The 19716-nt window shown below is 50.4% G+C and overlaps 8 protein-coding genes across 8 annotated transcripts; 3 read left to right on the forward strand and 5 right to left on the reverse strand.

The window, feature by feature from the left end:
• Positions 1–197: 197 nt before the first annotated feature.
• MRS44_016543 (uncharacterized protein) lies at positions 198–773 on the reverse strand (the record flags this gene model as incomplete). Its single annotated transcript, XM_046273967.1, has 1 exon — positions 198–773. One exon carries the CDS (start codon positions 771–773, stop codon positions 198–200), a length of 576 nt encoding a protein of 191 aa, XP_046130874.1.
• Positions 774–1739: 966 nt separating this feature from the next.
• MRS44_016544 (uncharacterized protein) lies at positions 1740–5746 on the reverse strand (the record flags this gene model as incomplete). The annotated part of the gene is made up of 9 exons (XM_065618068.1): positions 1740–1865; positions 1918–2129; positions 2181–2610; positions 2698–2972; positions 3019–3128; positions 3176–3371; positions 3418–3569; positions 3621–3788; positions 4317–5746. 9 exons carry the CDS (start codon positions 5744–5746, stop codon positions 1740–1742), a joined length of 3099 nt encoding a protein of 1032 aa, XP_065474140.1.
• A 933-nt stretch (positions 5747–6679) lies between these two features.
• Positions 6680–7219, forward strand: MRS44_016545 (uncharacterized protein; the record flags this gene model as incomplete). The annotated part of the gene is made up of 1 exon (XM_046276690.2): positions 6680–7219. One exon carries the CDS (start codon positions 6680–6682, stop codon positions 7217–7219), a length of 540 nt encoding a protein of 179 aa, XP_046130871.1.
• Positions 7220–8434: 1215 nt separating this feature from the next.
• On the forward strand, positions 8435–10013 carry MRS44_016546 (uncharacterized protein; the record flags this gene model as incomplete). The annotated part of the gene is made up of 3 exons (XM_046281344.2): positions 8435–8882; positions 9012–9797; positions 9862–10013. 3 exons carry the CDS (start codon positions 8435–8437, stop codon positions 10011–10013), a joined length of 1386 nt encoding a protein of 461 aa, XP_046130870.2.
• Positions 10014–10113: 100 nt separating this feature from the next.
• Positions 10114–12105, reverse strand: MRS44_016547 (uncharacterized protein; the record flags this gene model as incomplete). Its single annotated transcript, XM_046271110.2, has 6 exons — positions 10114–10141; positions 10196–10233; positions 10292–10596; positions 10646–11263; positions 11322–11724; positions 11782–12105. The coding sequence occupies 6 exons, from the start codon at positions 12103–12105 to the stop codon at positions 10114–10116; spliced, it is 1716 nt and encodes a 571-aa protein (XP_046130869.2).
• Positions 12106–12726: 621 nt separating this feature from the next.
• On the forward strand, positions 12727–14409 carry MRS44_016548 (uncharacterized protein; the record flags this gene model as incomplete). Its single annotated transcript, XM_046273966.1, has 3 exons — positions 12727–13231; positions 13299–13726; positions 13777–14409. 3 exons carry the CDS (start codon positions 12727–12729, stop codon positions 14407–14409), a joined length of 1566 nt encoding a protein of 521 aa, XP_046130868.1.
• A 194-nt stretch (positions 14410–14603) lies between these two features.
• On the reverse strand, positions 14604–16812 carry MRS44_016549 (uncharacterized protein; the record flags this gene model as incomplete). The annotated part of the gene is made up of 3 exons (XM_046284162.2): positions 14604–15104; positions 15161–15782; positions 15836–16812. 3 exons carry the CDS (start codon positions 16810–16812, stop codon positions 14604–14606), a joined length of 2100 nt encoding a protein of 699 aa, XP_046130867.1.
• Positions 16813–18108: 1296 nt separating this feature from the next.
• Positions 18109–19110, reverse strand: MRS44_016550 (uncharacterized protein; the record flags this gene model as incomplete). The annotated part of the gene is made up of 1 exon (XM_046276689.2): positions 18109–19110. The coding sequence occupies one exon, from the start codon at positions 19108–19110 to the stop codon at positions 18109–18111; it is 1002 nt and encodes a 333-aa protein (XP_046130866.1).
• Positions 19111–19716: the final 606 nt, after the last annotated feature.

Here is a 19716-nt window from a genome sequence, read left to right on the forward strand (position 1 = left end):
TAATCTTCCTCCAGAGTCAGGAGAGTGCTAAACAGATGATCGATGAGCCTCGCCACTGTGTCATTTGATCACTGTAGATAAGCCTCGCCCTCATCTGCCGTGTCTGTAGCAACTCTTCATGGGTTTTACTATTTGTACAGCCACTGATGGCCAATGAATCAACTTTCAAGTCAGTCCAGCCCATGCTCTCAACTCCGCTAGTTCAGTGACTCGATCCATTCTTTGGCCGAAGAAATGGTTGCCTGTCTAGGAAACACCTTTTCCGTCAACACCCGGTGCACCTCTGGGTCGCGATCCAGACACAGATCCTCCACAACGGTGATGGCAAAGTCCAAGTCAGCAGCCTGTCTCAGAGTCGATAAGACTGCACCGCTAGTAGCTACACCCGCAAGCACCAGGGTATCGATCTTCAGAGTCCTGAGGACGGTGTCCAAGTCAGAGCCAGAAAAGGCCGAGGTTCTCTTCTTGGTGACGACAATGTCCTTTGAACCATCGGGAGGAGCGATGACCGGGTCAAATTCCGATGAGACGTGACCTTCGGTAAACATTCCCTCTCCCATGGTGGAGATACCGCCCATGAACTTGTTCCTGGTAGCCAAGTCTTCATATCCTGATCGAAAGGCTGTTCGGACGTGAATCACCTGGACTCCGGCTTCACGTGCCTGTTGGGCAGTCTGCGCCACGAGTTTTAGATAACCCTCGCGATCAATATCCCCAATCATGGGGATGATGCCCTGTTGTAGGTCCAAAATGATGAAGGCGGTGGTGGACATGGTGGTTGTAGGTGTTTGGGAGTGATATGAGTGGGTGTGAATTGGTCTTTGACTGTTGTGAAGGTGAATGAGAATTAACAATGCCACTTGCAAAGAAAACGTCAAGGCATCTCACAATCACTTATATACTTAACATACCGTCTCCCTGTAGGAGTTGAGAGTGTTGTCACGGGGTTAACAAGGTTATGTCCGTCAGCCTCCTTCTGGGTTCATAGTCAGTATTTCCTTGCTTATGTCCGGCTTCGGTGCCGAATCGGCAACGCTCATCCAAATGTCTTCAAATAACGACGAGAATCCATAGAAAACTTGATGAGCAATCAATACCCTAGAGGAATGATCAGGATGCACGGGGCCAGTGACATGACACAAATGCCTCGAGCGGTTCCTAGCTTCGGCTGAATTTATGCCACCTATTTGGCTCTTTCCTCGTGATGGTGTACTCAGAACATAGATTTGACTATAGAGGATGACCGAGACCGGTTGTATTTCTCAGGATGACGAGGCCCTCCCGTAGTCGGCCCCCTCCTTTTCACTGCAAAATTAACACACCCAGAAGGCCTATCCAAGTGAACTTTTCGCCTACCGCAATTATCCATGACGCAAGTGTAAACTCGGCAGGAAACCCATCCAACCCATTGTGGGATATCCACGCAAAAGAAACCATGTTGAGATACTCTCATAAATCAAGCCATAGAGGACCTGGTTATTAATGAAGCCATTGATTCAAGTTTGATTACATTCTGCTCTATCGCGCTATGCCTTGACAATTGCCCAAGTCGCTAACCTGACCAACTATCGATCGATACTAATCTATATTGCATGCTAACTTTTGATTCCCTTTTAATGCCCTGTTCTATCTCAATCTGTAGTGTCGCTTTAGTATCGAACCGCCCATATTTTTAGTATTTGACTGTTCACGTCGTTGTTTTCGCCGTCTGCAACGGAAAAACTCCAAGTATTCGTCACTTAACCCACTAAAGGCTCACGCTCTTCGGCGTCTTCTGCCTCTTCTTCGTGCTTCTCCACGAGAGTGCTTCCAGCGGGGGGAAAGTTGGAGAATAGAAGTACTCCCATGGCAAGTAAGGCGATAGCCTGTATCTGTCAGTTTCTGCGGACTCAAAGCTGTCTGCCGTGGTCTACATACTGCATTGCAGAAAAATGTGGCGTATGCCTTGCCAGCTTCGGCAAGACTGGCAAAGATGAAACCGAAGAGACCTTGGGTCGCGAGCCGTGCAACATTCTCAACGAGAGTGACGGCATTGAGGGCATCTGCACGTTGCGAATCGGGGCACATTTGAGTAATCACACCCTTGGCTGCGGGTGCAGATCCCGAGCCAAATGGAAGCAGAAATGCAGCTGTTCTGTCAGCTCAAAATCCAGGTTCCTCATCAGGATGTGAGTTCTTACAGAGATATATGTGCCATGGACGCGTCGCAAAGGCTGCTACGGTCGTGAGAGCTCCATCGACAACAAGACTCCACCGCAAGAAAACCAGGTCAAAGAGACAGCCATCATCCTCCTTCTTAGAAGGCGGAGCTTCATATGGCTCATGATCCGTCTGCTCACCAAGCGTAGCATCAAATTCGCCAGCAGAGGTTGGCAAATGCTGTGACGCGGCATCGTCAACAACTTCCTCTGGCACCTCTGACAGGGGCTTGGACGAAAACCGGCCACGTCCCCATGCGATGATGGGAGGAAACATGAAGATGAGGAAGAGACTCCTCATGAAAGCAAACTCGGACATGAGCCAGCCATTGTTGCCTTGATCAAAGTCAAAGGCTGCTGTGGCGTACATCTGGATCAAAAGAGGGGCATAGCCTGTGGCGAGCTGCGCAACCTGAATTAGCACATGCCGAATACGAGTGTGGTAGCACGAATGAGCGGTGTGGGACGATGAGGGTATTCGGAAGGGTGGTTAACTCACCACACCGAGAAAAATGCCGCTGCAGAGAAAGATGACGCCGTAATGCTTCCTGTATTTTCCATCCTTGAGGCGCAGTGTTTGAGGTGTGAGAACCCTGAGAGGAGCGAGGAAGCCGGAAACGCCACGCTGGCCTGGCTTCTGGCCATTGGACATGGACTCTGGGGAGATGTAAGGCAGAGAGAAGAAGACGTAGATACCCGCGAGGATGAATGAGACGAAGGCGACGTCGAAAGGAGCTCTGATGTCAATCGCGTCTCCAATCATGCCGCCAGCTGCTGAAGTCAGTGGCAGTCAAAGGCTATTGGGCCATTGGTGACTTACTGAGATATCCCAGACCTTGGCCCAGCATAATGGCTCCCTGAAGTTGGCCAAACACCGCAGTACGTTTAAGAGGTTCGACGACTTCTCCAGCAATAATATTCACCACCAAGCTGTAGAGCGATAAGCAGAATGTCCCTCAATGTCTTAGGGCTCTTACATGTAACCCGCAGGTCCGCCAAGAATCGTGATGAGTTGAGTCGCCTGGATAATCATCATGCCTTCACTTTTTCCAGCCACGACTCCAATAATTTGGGTCACGACTCGGATGGCGGGAATGAATATTTGGGCGAGTAGAGCCGCCTTTGGGCCAAACTTCTTGACGGTCCATCCCGCCACGAAGAGGTTCAACGTCCCTGAGGAAATTAGATGATGATCGCCTGCTGTATAAGAACAACTTACCACAGAACGTCGTGCTCATACCCAGAATACTGAACTGGGTAGCTGTTCCCGCCGTAATCTCATCTCGACTGCACCTATCACCAGGCCCTTCATACGGCGGATGAGAATCATAAAACGTGTCACATGTCATCAAGTGAAAGACATAAAATAGCCTGTCTCAGATCAGTCTTCCCACATCCGAAAACGCCGATCTCGACACTTACGGGACCTGCGTGAAACTAAAGCTCAACGTGATCAGAAACCCCGCAAGAAGGATCCGATTCTCGACCTTGAAGGCCCGCTTCAGCCAAGGCCCTACGCGGCTCTTCTTGGCGGGTTCATTTTTGGGAAGGAGGGGTGTCGTCTCATCGGTCGTCATAATTGAGGTACAGCTGGTGATCGATCAATTGACGTGCAAAAGAATGCAGGAACAAGTTGTACAACGAGTGAGGCGAAAAATCTTGTGATGATAAATACGGATGCATTCTTTCGCAAGAGGTCCATAATTGCTAAGAGGGGCTCGGCTTTCCGAATGGGGTATAGCGGTGATTTCACGGCATTACTCGGTTATATCACAGAGATGCATTTCCTTATCTCTGCAGAATTATTGTGCTTCGGCTTCGATGCTTCTGGAGCTGAAGTGTCAGTAGACTGCAATTAATATCACAGGTGTTCTATGTCAGAATGACATGGCCAGCCATTGGTTGCTGGCGTAAGCTCTGACCTTCAAGCGAGACCTGAGTGAGCCCGAATCCTTGTCATCTTACTGGGATCCTTTGCCTTGAAATGCTCAACTCCCCAGCCCAGCCAAACTCCGATCTCTTCGTGCTTCCTCCTCTGCTTCCGCCTCAAATCTCAATCGCCTCTGGTCCCACTCTTTCCGACGTGGTGTGTTTATCCCAAAAAAGCTTGCGACATACACAAGGTCCGGACAAGCGTCGAGGAGATTGTCCACGTCCGATGGCTCGACGTCCTCGTCCAAGTTGACAAAAAGCTTGACGAGCTTCTTGGCCTTCTTACAACTCTGCACAGCAACTTGCCCCAGAGTGGTGCTAAGGTCCAGTTCTTGGAGGGTGGAACAGTGAGAGTTAACGAGTCGGGCGATGACATCGTTGAGGTGATTTTGCGCCTGAACATGGTCTTCCGAGTCCGTTGGATCTTCCACATCTCCGGCTGAGACTGATACGAGCCGTTGTGGTGGCGATGCTTGGCCGATGGCATCCAAATCGAGCGTGGAAATGGCGCATCCTAGACCGAAATCGACTTCTCGCAGCGCAGTCATGAAAGGCATAACCTGGACAACCCAGTCGGAAATTTCTTCGATGCTCCAGACACGAAGTTTTTGAAGGGTTGGACCCCATCTCTTGCAAGCTTCCGAGAGTTCATCCGCCGTGATCAATCTGCACCGTAACTCAAGCTCGCGAAGAGAAGGGCACTGACGGCTGAGATCCGACAAGAGGTCAGGGGTTTCCTCGATGAAGAAATCCTGGCCCAGAGTGAGGCATTGAAGATTGGAAGAGAGATGCGGTGACAGGGCTCGTATCATCCACAAGAATTGGCCATGAAAAGTCAAGCTGGTCAGTCTTTGAGCGGCCTTGGCAAAGCGCTCATCTTTCAAGCACTCGTCAAACGCCTTCTGACTGGCTTCATCCTCTTGTTGTTGTTGGTCGCTTGTCCATTTGACATTTGTTGAGTACCAGAAGGTCTTGAGTCGCGGGCATGCATCGAGTAGAGCTGCCATATTCATGACATCCTTTGTTGAGACGTGATTCGAATCTTCGAAATCCATCCCGCGTTCAATAAGTATGTCATCGACATTTGGACATGCACGAACGATGTCGACGATGAGGTTGCCATTCTCGCCCTCAGCTTCCCATAACAGCCGAAGAGACTTCACCAAGGTCGTGAGATGAGGCTCGATAGCCAATGTGAATCTGAATCCCCACTGTCTCGTTATGCTGTCAAGGTCGCGAGGGTGATTGTATAGGTAGGGCTCGGCGATGGATTGGAGTGTCCTGCTGGAGCGACAGAGCGCCAAGAGGGTCACTTGTCGCGTCACATAGTCCCATTCAGTGACGTAATTGACGATGAGCTGGTAGATCTCAATAGGCAAAACGAGAGACAGATCACCATCTCGAGCACCTGAGCAATTGCCGAATAAAACTGGCAATTCGTCCGTGTCCTCGACGTCAGCAAAGTCCTCTATGTCGTGATAGAAGTCGATGGCGGCACGAGCTCGGCGTTGTGCTTGCTCGTCGTGAGGTTTCTCGCGAGCGACCTTGTTTAGCAAGTTTCTTAGCCGAATGGCCTGGCGTCCTGCCAAGCGACAGGATATTTGGTATTCAGTCATGATGGCGCCGAGATGTGGAGGATGATGTTGCACGTGGAGCGCGTCTGACGGCTCTCAACAAGGGCCCGCATAATTACATATATGCGATTCATGCTTATCGTCATTTGCGAGTATGCAATTAAAGAGAGGTCTTGACGAGGGCGTGACAAAGAAACAAGTTAACACAATTACTCTGTTCTGGTCAAAGATAAATCAAGGATATAAGGGAGATGTGACTCAATTGTGCCTCGATTGGCCGCCCAGCCACCTTTGCATCGATATTATCGGTAGATTGAGTAGATCTTGCTCCATTCACCACAAAGAAGGCAGGAAATCCCAAGCTGCTGTTCTCTTCGACATGCTTCATTTTATACCTTGTCTATAAAAGAGAGTGTAAGACTATAAGTTCTATAACTAGTAGGGGATCGAGAATGAGGGTTTTCCACCAAGGCAATGATAGTGCGAAGTGGGACCAAATCGGGTGTTTTCGAACATCTCAGATTGGAGGCCGGTGTTACTTGACAACGGAGCTTCATGGTCAATCATGATGCTTGGTATGAATACTCCGTAATATAAGCATGGACCTGCTGTTCAAACAATTTGGACGGGGGGCAGAAATGAGATCGAAGTAATCTAAGCTCAATGTGGAATGTGGGTGACTGCTTAATCTGGCAAGGATTCACGAGGCGGTCAGCATTGGCTCAAACTGCCTTACTAGACTTGAGAAATAGAAACACTTTTAGCAAGATCGGGGACTCGGAAGACTGCAGGGGATCCCTTTCAGGAAGGTGGTGGCCATTAAGCTGTCTGTAGGCAGTAAGATGACAACATGAATTAGGCCGATTAACTCGGACTATCGTGTATATAAGCCTCTCCTTCGTGGACCAGCTGCTAAAAGTGGAACCGTTCCTCCTCTTTACTTAGTCTCTTCATCCTCTCTCTACTCTCTTAAATATGAAGATTAGTGCTATCCTCGCCCTGGGCGCCGCCATCCTGCCTATAGCCAGCGGCGAATGCAACTGGCAAGACGTCGGAACCCTCAGCAAAAAATGGCGTCTCAGCACCTACAAATCCAAGAACTGCATCAGCCAGACAGGCAGCTGGAAGGGCTCCGGCTTTGGCGTCCGATGCATCGACATTCCCAACAACACCAAGTCCTTCATCTTCACTGTCGGCAGCGGCTACAATCCTCTCAATTTGGAGGACTGCACCATCTTTTTCAAGACAAAGGGGAACTGTGGAGGTGATCAGGTCGGGAGGTCAAGGGGTAGCTGGAAGAAGAGCTCTATGAAGAACAAGGTGGCGGGTGCATATATCCAGTGCACCAAGTTGATTCAGAAACGCGAGGAGGAGGGTGAAGGTTCGGTGGAGAGGAAGTTCGTGAGAGATGATGACGGCGAGTGGTTTGAGGAGTTTGAGGATGGCAGGTTGGTCAAGGCTGATTTGGTGGAGGATGGCTTCGAGGGAGATGAGGACGAGACGGAGGAGGCTTGAATTCCTCCCAATGGCAGTACGGGGGCCCTAGATGTTTGAGTATTGGTCGCAGCTTTGAACGTCGAAAGCGAAGTTATACTTCACCTTGGTCTGGGTTCTCGCTCATCTACTTGGGCTATTCTGGATGAGTGAGACTAGCAGCGAGGGTCCATTGGCGTCAAAAGCAGTCCTTTGAGTGTTTTATAAGCAAGCTTACCTCTTTACCTCCCACCCTAAAAGCACACACGAGTTCTCAGCGTCCTAGTCGAGTGGTTAACTCTTCCTTACTCCCGCTCCTATAAACTCTCTCTTCTTTCCGCAAACCTAAAAACCACTCTTTTTGGGATTTCACAGGTTTAGTTGAGGGCTTTATAGGTAAGGTTAACTCTTATTCTCCCACCCTAGTCAAGTGGTTAACTCTTCCTTACATTCGCTCCTATAAACTCTATCTTCTTTCCACAGACCTAAAAACCACTTTTTTATTTATTTAACCCCCCAGAGTCTCAGTTCAAGGTCTTTTAAGAAAGGTTACCCTCTTCCCTCTCATCCTAAAAGCACAGAAGTGCTCGGCGTCTGGTCAAGTGGTCTTTAATTCCGCTCCTAAAAAATCTCTCTTCTTTCCGCAAACCTACAAACCTACCCACCTCTGACCAGACGCCCATCTAAAAAAAACCACCCACCTAAAAACCAATCTTTTTGCTGTTTTCCCCTTAGCTTGTGGTTTTCGTTATTTCTTATTCATTAACTCCTAGATGCTCGAGGAAACCCGCTGACCGACGAATTATGTTGTGGACATGTGAAAGATGCCTGCACAGCTGGACCATTATAGCTTCCAAAACCAATCTTTTCGCCGTCTCTCATACTGATTCTAGTTCACTTTCTTTTTTATGCATGAAATCCTTCTCGCCTGCGAACTTGGTGATGAACTCGTGATGGATGCCTGCGCAGCTGGACCTCCAAAGTTTTCAGTTCACGCCGAGGTGTGAAAACTCTTCAATTTCTTGGTTAGAGTTTTCCCATCAAAAATTAATTTGTTGGGCACATGAATCCAGGCAACTATCGCATGATGCCACGTGAATCGATCGTCTTGGTTAACTTATAACTACAACTTGTTGGCTGCTGGTAGCCTCTAGCTCTGTTTTTCTTCACCTCCTTCACACACAATAACATCGTACCGTACGTCCTTGACGATTATTCCGTTCAACTTCCCACTCTTCTGAGACTCTATTATCCATCATGGTTGTCTTTCTCCCAGATGAGATCTGGATGCAGATCTTTTCACACTTCAATGTAGTCCTCCAGGACGTTTACCGCGACCTTGAGCCCTTCCAAACTCTCACCGCACTGAGCCTTGTAAGCCGACGATTTCATCACATGGCTCAGAGTCCGCTATACCGAACAGTCCTACTCTGGGGACTAAATGATCTCTACTTTGGCGATCACCACGAACTTTATCTTCGCCTCGCTAAGGCCCTTGCTAACAACCCTCAGTTTGGCTTGTCGACCCGGGAGATTTCCCTCGCGCATGGGAATCTATCAATCGAAGATGATCTCATGGATCTTCTTGGAGATCGAATTGAGTCGCTCAACATCTCTTCAGAGTTCATCGATCTACTGAAACGCGATATCATCTTTGGACGGAAAGGATCTGGCATTGCGAGCTTCCTCCTTGCGTTGATGCCACGTGTGCGATTGGTGGAACTATATTTCTACAAAGAATCATCCTTGACGTTACCATACCTGCTTGGTGGACGGTTCAGCCAAAGCACAGGCTAGCCACATACTGTTGCAAACCATCTGCACAATCTACAAGAGCTTCGCATTACGGCCGCGCAGGGGCAGACCTGCGTTTACATCGACTATTTCGAGCCAATCCTCCTTCATCCGAACCTTCGAACGCTTAAACTATCCGGGTTCGACTGGACAGAAGACAGGATCATGGATATGGAATGGCCGGATTACCCGTGCAATTTACGACAACTCAATCTCGACGAGTGCATCGTGGATGCGTCAACCATGAGGGACGTCCTCTCCCGCTGTACAAAGCTTGAAATTTTCACCATCACTGCCGGGAATTATGATATAGCCAACTATTCTCTCTACGGAGACTGGAAAGGGGGCCTGTACGAGTTCGGAGACGTTCTTAGAGAGTTGGGTCAAAACTTGGTCAGGTTTGAGCTTGACACGTTCGCTTACCGAGATAATCGTGCTGCGACGGGCAAGATCGGACCTCTTCAGAGCTTAAAAGCTCTCACACATCTCTCAATCGCTAGGAACAACTGTATTGGTGAGGACGACCCGAGCGCAATCCCTCTGGCTGAGGCCTTGCCCACGTCAATTGAGGTTATAGACTTTAAGGCAGATACAATCGATCCCCAGATAAGACAGGGAGTATACGGGTACGAAAAGCTGCATGACGAGATGCACGGTTTGGCAGTTGGTGGTCAATTCCCCAGCTTGCGTGAAATCACACTATTTCGGCCTGGAATTCCTATACAACATGGATTCGAGAGGGAGGTTCCTGGGTGGGATATTGAGGACACCCCCTTGGCTGTCGGTTCAGCATTTGAGTACACGTTTCCTATATACATGAAGCTAAGTATGAAGCGAAGGGGGGATGGATCTGAACGGGTGCAGAGTTCATAGAGATAATACAAACCTAGCACAAAATGAGGTCAATGTTTACGCCATGTTCCAGCGCAGGAATTTATTCCGCATCATGATCCTTGGAGAATTGGCTGAATTAACTTATGAGAACACCATTGATATTCTTGGCCAAGCCTCCTTGGGAGGTTCGTTGTGCCTTTTGGAATGAAAATGACACTGTTACCCAAGGTGCCACCCTGTTTGACCACTACATCCATTCCCATAGTCCCTATTATAGGACTGGAACGAAGCATCTCAAAGGTGCGTTACTATCTGTTGAACACTTTGCCTGGGTTCCTAAAGACTGGTAGTCAGTACGCAGGGCATGAGAGGGGGGATCAAACAACTCACATGATCCAGTAGGGATCCAACACTCCTTTCAAAAGTTTCTAATCAAATGGTTAACAACACCTTCGAAACTCTGCCCACCTAGACAACATGACCTACCATGACCTGGATAGTATCTTGACCAACCTCTTGCAGCAAGGCATCCTTTTTCCCAATGCCAACTCCGTGCTCTCCGGTGCAGGTGCCTTCCATCTCGAGCGCGCGCTTGACCATGGTCTTGACCGCGATCTTGGCCTTCTCAGCCTCTTGAGGGTCCGTCTTATCGTATGTGATATTCTCGTGAAAGTTGCTGTCGCCGATGTGTCCTTTGACGCAGGCTTTCAGGCCGAGGGAAGCGGCGTGGGCTTTGCTGTCTTCGATGATGTCGGCTAATCTGCTCAGTGGAACGGCCACATCGGTGTTCCCTAGTGATTTGTTAGATCTTGTTTCAGTCAAGGGGATAAGATAGCTTACACATCTCTTCACCATCCTGCCGCATCGCCAAGAGAGAGTAGAGAGACTCTTTCCTCGCCGACCACAGCATTTTCTGCTCATGCTCATCTCGCGCAAATTCGAACGCAAGGGGACTGTGCGGCTTCATGATCTCGCGGACCGTCTTGATGTTGTCGTCAACTGTCCCTTTAGTGCCCGAGAACTTGAGGAACAGTGTTGGCGTCTCCTTCCAAACGCGTGGTCGTGTTGCACCACCCTCATTGACGATCTTCATCTGTGTTTCGTCCATGAGCTCGACAGCTGCTACTTGAACACCTCTCCGGATAATGTCAGCAGCGGCGGAAACGGCACCCCGTAAGTCGTCGAAAGGGACCACGGCCACGGAGAAATGGTCTGGTACAGCGGCGAGCTTGAGGGTCGCTTCTGTGACGATGCCGAGAGTCCCCTCAGATCCTACGATCAGGCCGTTTAGGTTGTATCCTGCGCTGCATTTGCGTGGACGGCGTCGAGTCTTGACAACGCTCCCGTCCGCGAGAACCACAGTCATGTTGATGACCCAGTCGCGCATGGTTCCGTAGCGAACAGCGTTGGTGCCAGAACAATTGGTGCCGATCATGCCTCCGATCTTGGCACTTGGAGCTACAAAACAGATCAGTCCTGGGCAAGGAAATACTGCGAGGACGAGAGTTGAACTTACCAGGATCAATCGGGAACCAGAGCCCTGTACCCTGCTTTGCAAGCTCATGGTTCAGATCCGTCCAGCAGACACTCGGTTGCACGACAACGTCCATATCCTCCTTATTGAGCTTGACGATGCGGTCCATAAATGCAAAGTCTATGCTGACACCTCCGAAGGGAGCGCTGATGTGTCCCTCAACCGAGCTACCTCCGGAAAACGGAATGATGGGAACCTTCCACTTGTGGCAGATGTGGGCAATACCACTGACATGTTCGGTACTTCGCGGATAGGCCACAGCGACTGGTAGGGTATCGACGTTTACTGAAGACCATTCCGAATAGCCGTGTGCGAGGAGGTCGTCTGAATCCGTTGAGATGATGCCATCGACGTCGCTAAATAGTGTTTGGATCTCGTCGATGGCCTGTAATCCTCAAACTTTAGCGCTACCTGCCTGTCTACACTTAGAGGAAGAGGTTACCTTTTCCATATCCTTCAAAGAAGCATAGTTGACTTGCGGCAGTCTGCGTTCGTCTAGAATTACAGCTGCTGCTGCATCGTTCCTCGTGCTTAGTGTTGACGCGCCATAGCCTAGCGCGGCTGCTATGACCATCGACGCAATAACCCCAAAGGGGCTAATGCCTCGAGGCTTGCTGGCCTCTGTTGACGGGCTTGGGCCATTGTTCTCCGGTCGAGCTGCTTGGGACAAGCTCCGTCTTAGGGACTTGGGAGATGTTGAGGGGATGCGACGAGACACTCGAAGGTGTCGCAAAGAAGACGCCAAGATGGTTGATCGTGGTATCATGATGAAAGCAATTGTGGCGCCCTCTGATGATTGTGCGCTGGTTGTATGGTTCATCGGTTGGCTATATGTAGTTCCATATAGCCGACTTCCCTTCCATACTCCAACTTCGGAGACGGCCGCCAAGTCATTTACCATTCCCGATCCCCAGATCCGAAAGATACAACCCCCTCGATATCGGTGAAATGCTTCACAAACGCCGACGACACATCCAGGGACCTCCGGATGAGACATCCGAGGGCTACTCCAGTCTACCAGCCCCCATGGGGAGCGGGCGCTGTGCCCGAAGGCCGTAAGGTTCAGCTGATGATGACTTTTCCCCGCGTCTACCCCATGTTCCAAGGTCGATCTAATCTTCCTAGATAAGGTATTCCGGGGTTAGCTGTGGGGAAAATAAAGGATCGCATCATGGGGGAAGGGAAGTTGGAGGCGTTCTAGACCAACACATCTAGGCTCTCGGACGTGACACCCGAGGGCGTCTTTGGAGGCGCCTCCATGATGAACGAGACTAAGTTGAACGATATAGGATACGTATATTAAACGAGATAGCTCCCTTTTACAATTGCCACCAACTGCTCATTCTCAACCCATTCTTCTCATCATCTCTACACTCTCATCTTGATCATGTCTGTCGACGCTGCCGAAAAGCAGAGGCAGAGCCTTGATCCTGCTTCGAAGCAGTGCGAAACCATCAACAATGATGAGCTTTACAACATCGACCCCGAACAGGCCAAGAAGGTTGTTCGGAAGTTGGACTGCGTCATTATGCCTCTGATGGCCTTGGTCTACTTCTTTCAGTGCAAGTCTCACGCTGGAATCCTGCAAAGTGGCAATGCTGACCTTTATCAACTTGCAGATCTCGACAAACAGTCCATCAACCAGGCCGCCATCTTTGGGCTCCGCGACGACCTCCACCTCACCGGAGAGCAGTTCTCCTGGGCCGTCTCCCTCTTCTACCTCGGCCAGCTCTGCTCGGAATACCCCGCCGCCTACCTTCTCTCGCGACTACCGATTACCCTCTATGTGGGCTGCACTATCGTCGTCTGGGGTGGCGTCAACATGGCCATGGCTGCGTGTCAGACTTTCCAGGGACTGGCAGCTGCTAGATTCTTTCTGGGGTTTACTGAAGGTATTTCCTCCGTCGATCACAATGGTAGTCGAGAGCACGGGCTAATCAACACTCACACACGCTACAGGAACCGTTTCTCCCGCCTTCATCATCATCACATCGAACTGGTACGTGAAGAGGGAGCACCCCATCCGCGTGGCGACATGGGTCTCCATGAACGGTGTCTCCCAGATTATCGGCGCCCTCATGATGTACGGAATCGGACAGTCCAACATTTCTCTTGCTCCGTGGCGCACGTTGTTCATCATCTGCGGTGGCTTGACATCCTTGGTGGGCGTCCTTTTTATCTTCATGATGCCACGGGATACTTCTACGGCCTGGTTCTTGAACGAGTCTGAGAGAGAGATTGCTACTCAGAGACTGGCTGTTGACCGAGCGACTCGCGATCGGGCCGAGTTTAACAAGAAGCAGGTCAGGGAGGCTCTGCTGTCGCCTATGACATGGATCTATATGATGATGGGGTTGTGCATCACCTTGACCACTCCCATCATGAAGGTAAGTCAAATCAAGCCCTTTCTGGACATCGTGATTCTAAATCTTTGCAGTTCAGCGCCAGTGTCATCAACGGCTTCGGTTACAGCAAGCTCCACACAATGCTCGTCGGAATGCCAGCAGGAGCTTGCAACACGGCAACAGTCTGGATCGGTGCCCTCGTCCCACGAATGTTCCCCGGAACCCGAACCTACACCGCCATCGGCCTCTGCTTTGTCCCTCTTCTTGGTGCTGTCCTACTCATGAGTCTTCCTCGTGAGGGCGCCGAATGGGGCATCGTCGTGTCCACTTGGTTGGGTGGTTGCTCTTCAGCACTGCTCAGTAGCTCAGCTAGCATCATTGCCAGCAACGTCAAGGGGAACACAAAGAAGAGCGTCGTATCTGTCGCATTCTTCATCGCTTATTGCGTAGGATGCATTGTCAGCCCTTTCGCCTGGACCTCAAAGGAGGCACCCCGCTATACCAAAGGCTGCATCTTGAGCTTGTCATCCATGATTGGTCTCATCATAACCTACATCGTATTTGCTATTGTTGTCAAGCGCAAGAACGCAAGCCGAGATGCCAAGGCGGCGGATGGGCAGGTTCAATATGTGGTCGAAGGCTTGGGAGGCAGTCAGCAGGCTGGTGTGTCGACCGACTCAGATCTCACCGATGTGCAGGATAAGGGCTTCAGGTATACCATCTAAGACGTGGAGAAGGACTCAAAGACTTTCAAGTGGTTAAGCTTGATAAGCCATTGTATATTCTTTTCTCTATCCCAATTACATGTTCATCGTGTTGCAGAGTTGAGGCCGCCTTGTTTACTCTTACGAGAGTCTTACATATATGCATATCCGATCGCACAGTGATCGTCTCGTCCTCCCCGTGAAGACGATGCAGCTCACAGAAGCTCCCTTCCACTAACTTGATTGTAGCCTCCCTGCATTCTCTGTCCGTATCTCTGTGCTATGTTGGGCCAGCTGGGAATCACTTCCATGAGAACCTCACCAGACTCGCCTTTCGGATATCTCCCGTGATACTCGTCATAGGAGCGAGGCGTGGCGTCCCCAACAAAAGGTGGATTGGAACCGGGCCCAGCCCAGACTGGCAGTGGGAGCCCATCAATACCCACGTTCCTCACGTACACATCCCCTGATGGCTGGTCATGGGGATCCAGTAAGGGAACATCCTCGATTCCTCGTTTCCAGCCCTGAACACCTGCTCCTTCTGCTGCCATGCGCTGGAGCTGTAGCTGGCCATATGACTTCCACATCAAAACATCATCTTGCCACTTGCGCCACCAGAGCATAGTGCGCAGGACGAGTGACGGAAGGATGATAGACAAGCCGCCAAGCACAGCAAGCGCAATGAAGCCCGCTTTGTGCAGGTTTTTGAACTCAGGCTGTGGATCGTTTGAGACGAGCATACGTAATCCATCAAATCCTTCCTTTTCTGTACGACCCACGTAGTATTATCCCTCATGCCAGAGTTGTCCGGATCCTGCGGGCCCAGAGCAACCTTGACGACGCCGAGCTGGACTTTGGCAAGCCCGATCATGAACCAATACTCGACCTCTCGCATCCATTGATCGTTTGGCAGGGGATTCTGAACACCATGACGTAGGCCAGGATACTTTTTTGCCCTGAGGGCCTCTGTGCGAAGATTCTCTATCACCATGTCGACCCCACCGGCTTGGTGCATGGCCCACTGGATTGGGGCGAAAGCAGCGACTTGCTTCATCGATAGCTGCTCGATAAACGTCATGTTTGAGGTGGCATCACCGTAACTCGCGAGTGTGGTCCACTCATCCGATCCAGCCTTTGCGAACTGGTATTGGTCGATACAGCCAATAGCTGTGACGGGGTTATCGGGCCAGGAATGGTTAGGCATCAACTCTTTCTGGTGTTGTTTGGTAGCGGAAAAGAATGGATCGGTACAAGGGCCGTCATTTTTAAACATGGGAACTGCGTTATTGTTGAGGAACACGACAGTAAGGTCGGCGTCATCTCGGCGCAGCTCAGGGATTGGCTTGAAAAGCTGCAGATAGGAAGCGTTACCTCCCATGCGGCTATAGAAGCCCCTATAGAGAATTAGAAACCCTGCTGAAACATTCGTATTGGATAGGCACTGTACGTGAGAGTATATGAAGTCTCGGCTACAAACTCCTGCAAGTTGCTCACGCCATAGGTGTAGTTAGTAGCAACCGTGGGACCAAAATAGATGCCCGTGAAGTTTTCACCCGTCAGACGTTCGTTGACCGTGCTGAACTTTTGAACATTGAGGGGTGAGCATGTCGTGGAGCGTCGACACTTTACTCTCTCCGCTGTCGGGGCGTTGATCCCAAAGTCCTTGTGAGAATCCAACTCGTCTGTCTTGATGGTGATGGCAGGGTGCTTGTCCCCCTTTGTCCTAGGCAAACGCACGCTCTCATCGAATGGGCATGACACGTTTACCACCTTAATGATGGGCAGTCGACGGTTGGCAAGAAATTGGTCACAGAGAGCTGAGTCGGCATCAGTCTCGTAGCAGTTGTCGACGTATGAGGCAGCCTCCAACGTATGCTGCGTCACTACCGTGAACGCAGCCACCCTATCCCCGTCCGCGTCTGGTTCCCAAAAACCGCATTTGGGGCTTTGAATCAGTACTTGATTCCCCTGATTGTCCAGCATCTCCATGGCGGTGATGAAAGGTAGGGCAATAAGGAAGAAGCCAAAGCTGGCAAGAGCAAGAACAACAATTGGCAGGGTGCTCTTCAGAACCTTGGGACTGTTGCCCCATGCAAGCCACAGCTTTAGAAATGACGATCCAATTGCGATATCGCTGGTGCCGTTCCGGAGGATGGTCTGTTTCTGGTGATATAGACCGTCAAAGACGGAGCCTTCTTGTTTTTGTCGCATGCGCCGGTTCAGCTGGAAGATGAGGTAGGCGATCAGGGTCCATAGCCCAGCGGCGACAAATACCAGGAAGATACCAATAAAGATGCTGAGAAGCTCAGCGTCATCCTTGAGCATGGTGATCTGGCCACCCGTCGGCGCATTCTTGTCCCAATTTCTCCATCCTCCCCTATGTACGAGCTCAGGCTTGACGTATAGATTCGATATCGATGCCATTGTTGGTTCATAGGGATGAAAAGAAACACAACTAGTGCGGCGATTAGGTTTTGCATCTGCCCCCCTCGGCCCCGTGTTAACCCCGAGCCTGGTGATCGACGTGGGCCCAGCCGACATGAGCCTCTTTTTTAAGTCCAGAGCCTCATCTCATGTGATGGTTGCTCCGATCGCCGACTTTTTCAGGGCTGAGTTTCGAGACCAGATCCTTGTGACTCCACAGAATAAAGGGGGGCTTCAGCTCGCAAAGGACTGCTTGTTTCGTTTAGCGAAGACTGGATGAATCAAACCTGGGCTTTTGATGCATGGGCCAGCACAGCCTACCTAAGCTGGGCGAAGAAGCTAGATTCTAGACTGCAAAACCCCTGCATCCCTCCATGCACTCCGTACCACGAGAGGAATTGTCAGTTGAGAAGGAGGGAAAGATCATCACGAGATTGGTATGCACTACATATTAACCGCCCCGCTATATAATATGCTCCTTTGAGGCCTCCCATTAGCAAATCCTCAGTCCTCATCCCCTCGGTGGGCAGCTTAAGAACCCCTGCATCACCAGTGGAGGCTCCTCGGGTGCATCGGGGCTTGTGACTGTTTTAAGTAATAAGCTCTTTCCTTTCTCAAAGCCTGATATCCCCAAAGAAAATGAGCTGTCCACAGGGAATGATGTTCAACCAGGAACCAGGCCCTAACTTTGAAGGATCATGCTTGTGGTGGAGCCGGTGGGATCCACCATTTTTGGGGTCAGGTAAGACGAGATTTTATTCTGCAGCCTTGAGATCAGCGGGTGAGAGTTTGACGGATTTGGCCAAATAATGTCACTCAATATTGGTGATCCAGTGAGTATGCTCTTGTGAGGTCACCTTTGCAGAAGCAGTTCTCAGGCATCCGAGACATCCATGGAACGGATCGCCTTGAAGCAGTAGCAGAAGCAACGAATTCGGAATGCTCTGCCTCAGTGACTTCCTTGCCCAGGGCTTCAACGACTATTCTGGCCGGTGCAAAAGCCTCCAGACAAGCCTAGAGCATGGGTTCTCATAAGCCGCTCAAGGTACTCGAGGACATAGCGATCGCAGCCTTGCTTGTTTACTCCAGCGAGACAGTCGTTAGGCTCTCATCAGTAGCTGTACCAAAGAACATCGGGCATTTGAATTCAACCTAGCTACATCGTTGACGAAGGAAACTCTAACCCCGCAAGCTGTCATCTAAGACTACCGCCAGGAAATGTATTTACTCAACCTATCATCTTTGTGACAAGCAAAACAGCCTCAGCATTGTTGTAGCCCATCCAATAATCCCTTCCTACATGTCGAAAGTATCTGCCTTTCCATACTCCCAAAGAGTGCCCTCCTTCATGGCAGCCATCATCCACTCACGACAAGCATGGTCTGTTCTCACAAACTGCTTGCCGAACATGGGCACTGAAAACTTGATGGCAGTCACGAGACCTTGCGGGTCATGTGTATTCGCGTCCGTCTCATCGATCAACGACGGCGTGAACTCGTGGTCCGCAAGCACAATACTTATCGGCCTCGCCAGCTTCGGGTCACCTCCGGTCTCAAACCGCCAGTGCTGTCCAATGGCCTCCTTGAAGTTCCATCTCTGTATCCTGTACAGACGTGGCCGGGCTATCACCATATGTTCGAGGTGTTTTGCTCTGGCCACACGGTACCATAGGTCCTCCTCAGCGAGGTCCACCTGGAAACCCGCCAGGCTTCGTAGTTTCGGCCATCGTTCCCAGATGCCCAAGTCATTCGTCCAAAAATCCACGGTGCGCAAACCTCCCACTGTCACAAACTCCTCGACGTTGCTGAGGGCGCCGAGTCCATCGAATAGGCCTTGGCCAAGATGCGGGTCAAGCTCGTTCTCCTGGGCGAACCTGGGAGCTGGCAGCTCCAAGATCAGTCGGCGTACTGAGCCGCCAAGCTCAAAGAGTACCTTGCGGATGAGCGACCCGAGAGATGCGGACTCTTGAGGAGCCGGGGTACAAACGCCCAGGTAAAGAGACAAAGTGTTTTCGAGGGGTGTGATTGGCGGTAGATTCGTGCTGGGGGTAGATGTCTTGGCGAAGGACAAGCAGTTCCAGAATTTCTGGATCCTTTGGTGACTGTCCAAGTAGACGCAATGTTGCCTTAATAACCGAGTCGCAGTCCCATAGGTCGCGCGACAAACCTGTGACCAGGCGACAAGTAGTTGGACCTCTGGTAGCGATACATCGACTATCGCGTGGGGATTTGTGATCGACAACGAAGCTTCCACAATTTGCAGAATAAGCTCGACAGGGAGACGGGGCTGGTGCGTCATCTTGGCTGATGTGCCGCGTAATCTCAAGCTCTCGAAAACTCGGGCTTTTGTATCTTGGCTATTCTTTGCTGCCTGAAGAGTTTGGGTCTTGGTTTTAGGCTGCAAGAATCGATACGGAAAGGGTGGTTGTCTGATAGTCCAAATGGAGGAATGAGGGCATTATCCCTGTTAGGCAGCCACGTTTTCCCCTCGTTGTCTAGTCAACAGGAGTAATCATCATCAAGGGGATTATCAACATACCTTGATACTTCGTTAACAATCCTTACAAGTCCCTTCTCGTATGTTTAAAGAATTTTGTTGCACTATATCATTAATAACTTCTTCTAGTTTGTCTCTTCATCCTTAGAACACTGTTTCAAGTCAAAGTGGTAAGCCTTTAGCCTAGGCTTTAACCGACATGAAGTAGCCTCAATTCAAACACCTTATAACTAGCTGCCTCACCACGAGCATCCTAGCAGAGGGATTTCAATTTCCCTTTTGAACTGATCATCACGAAACCTACTCTAGTTTCATGGTGTTTTCAAGGTCTTCTCCCAGGGTTTGCCAAGTCTGCGTGGAATGCGAATACCCTATACCAGGGGTGGTCGCTAGGGGGTTTAGACAAGG

The sequence above is a fragment of the Fusarium solani genome (genome assembly GCF_023522795.1).
Source record: "Fusarium solani strain SB1 chromosome Unknown bctg00000012, whole genome shotgun sequence".
NCBI classification, from domain to species: domain Eukaryota; kingdom Fungi; phylum Ascomycota; class Sordariomycetes; order Hypocreales; family Nectriaceae; genus Fusarium; species Fusarium solani.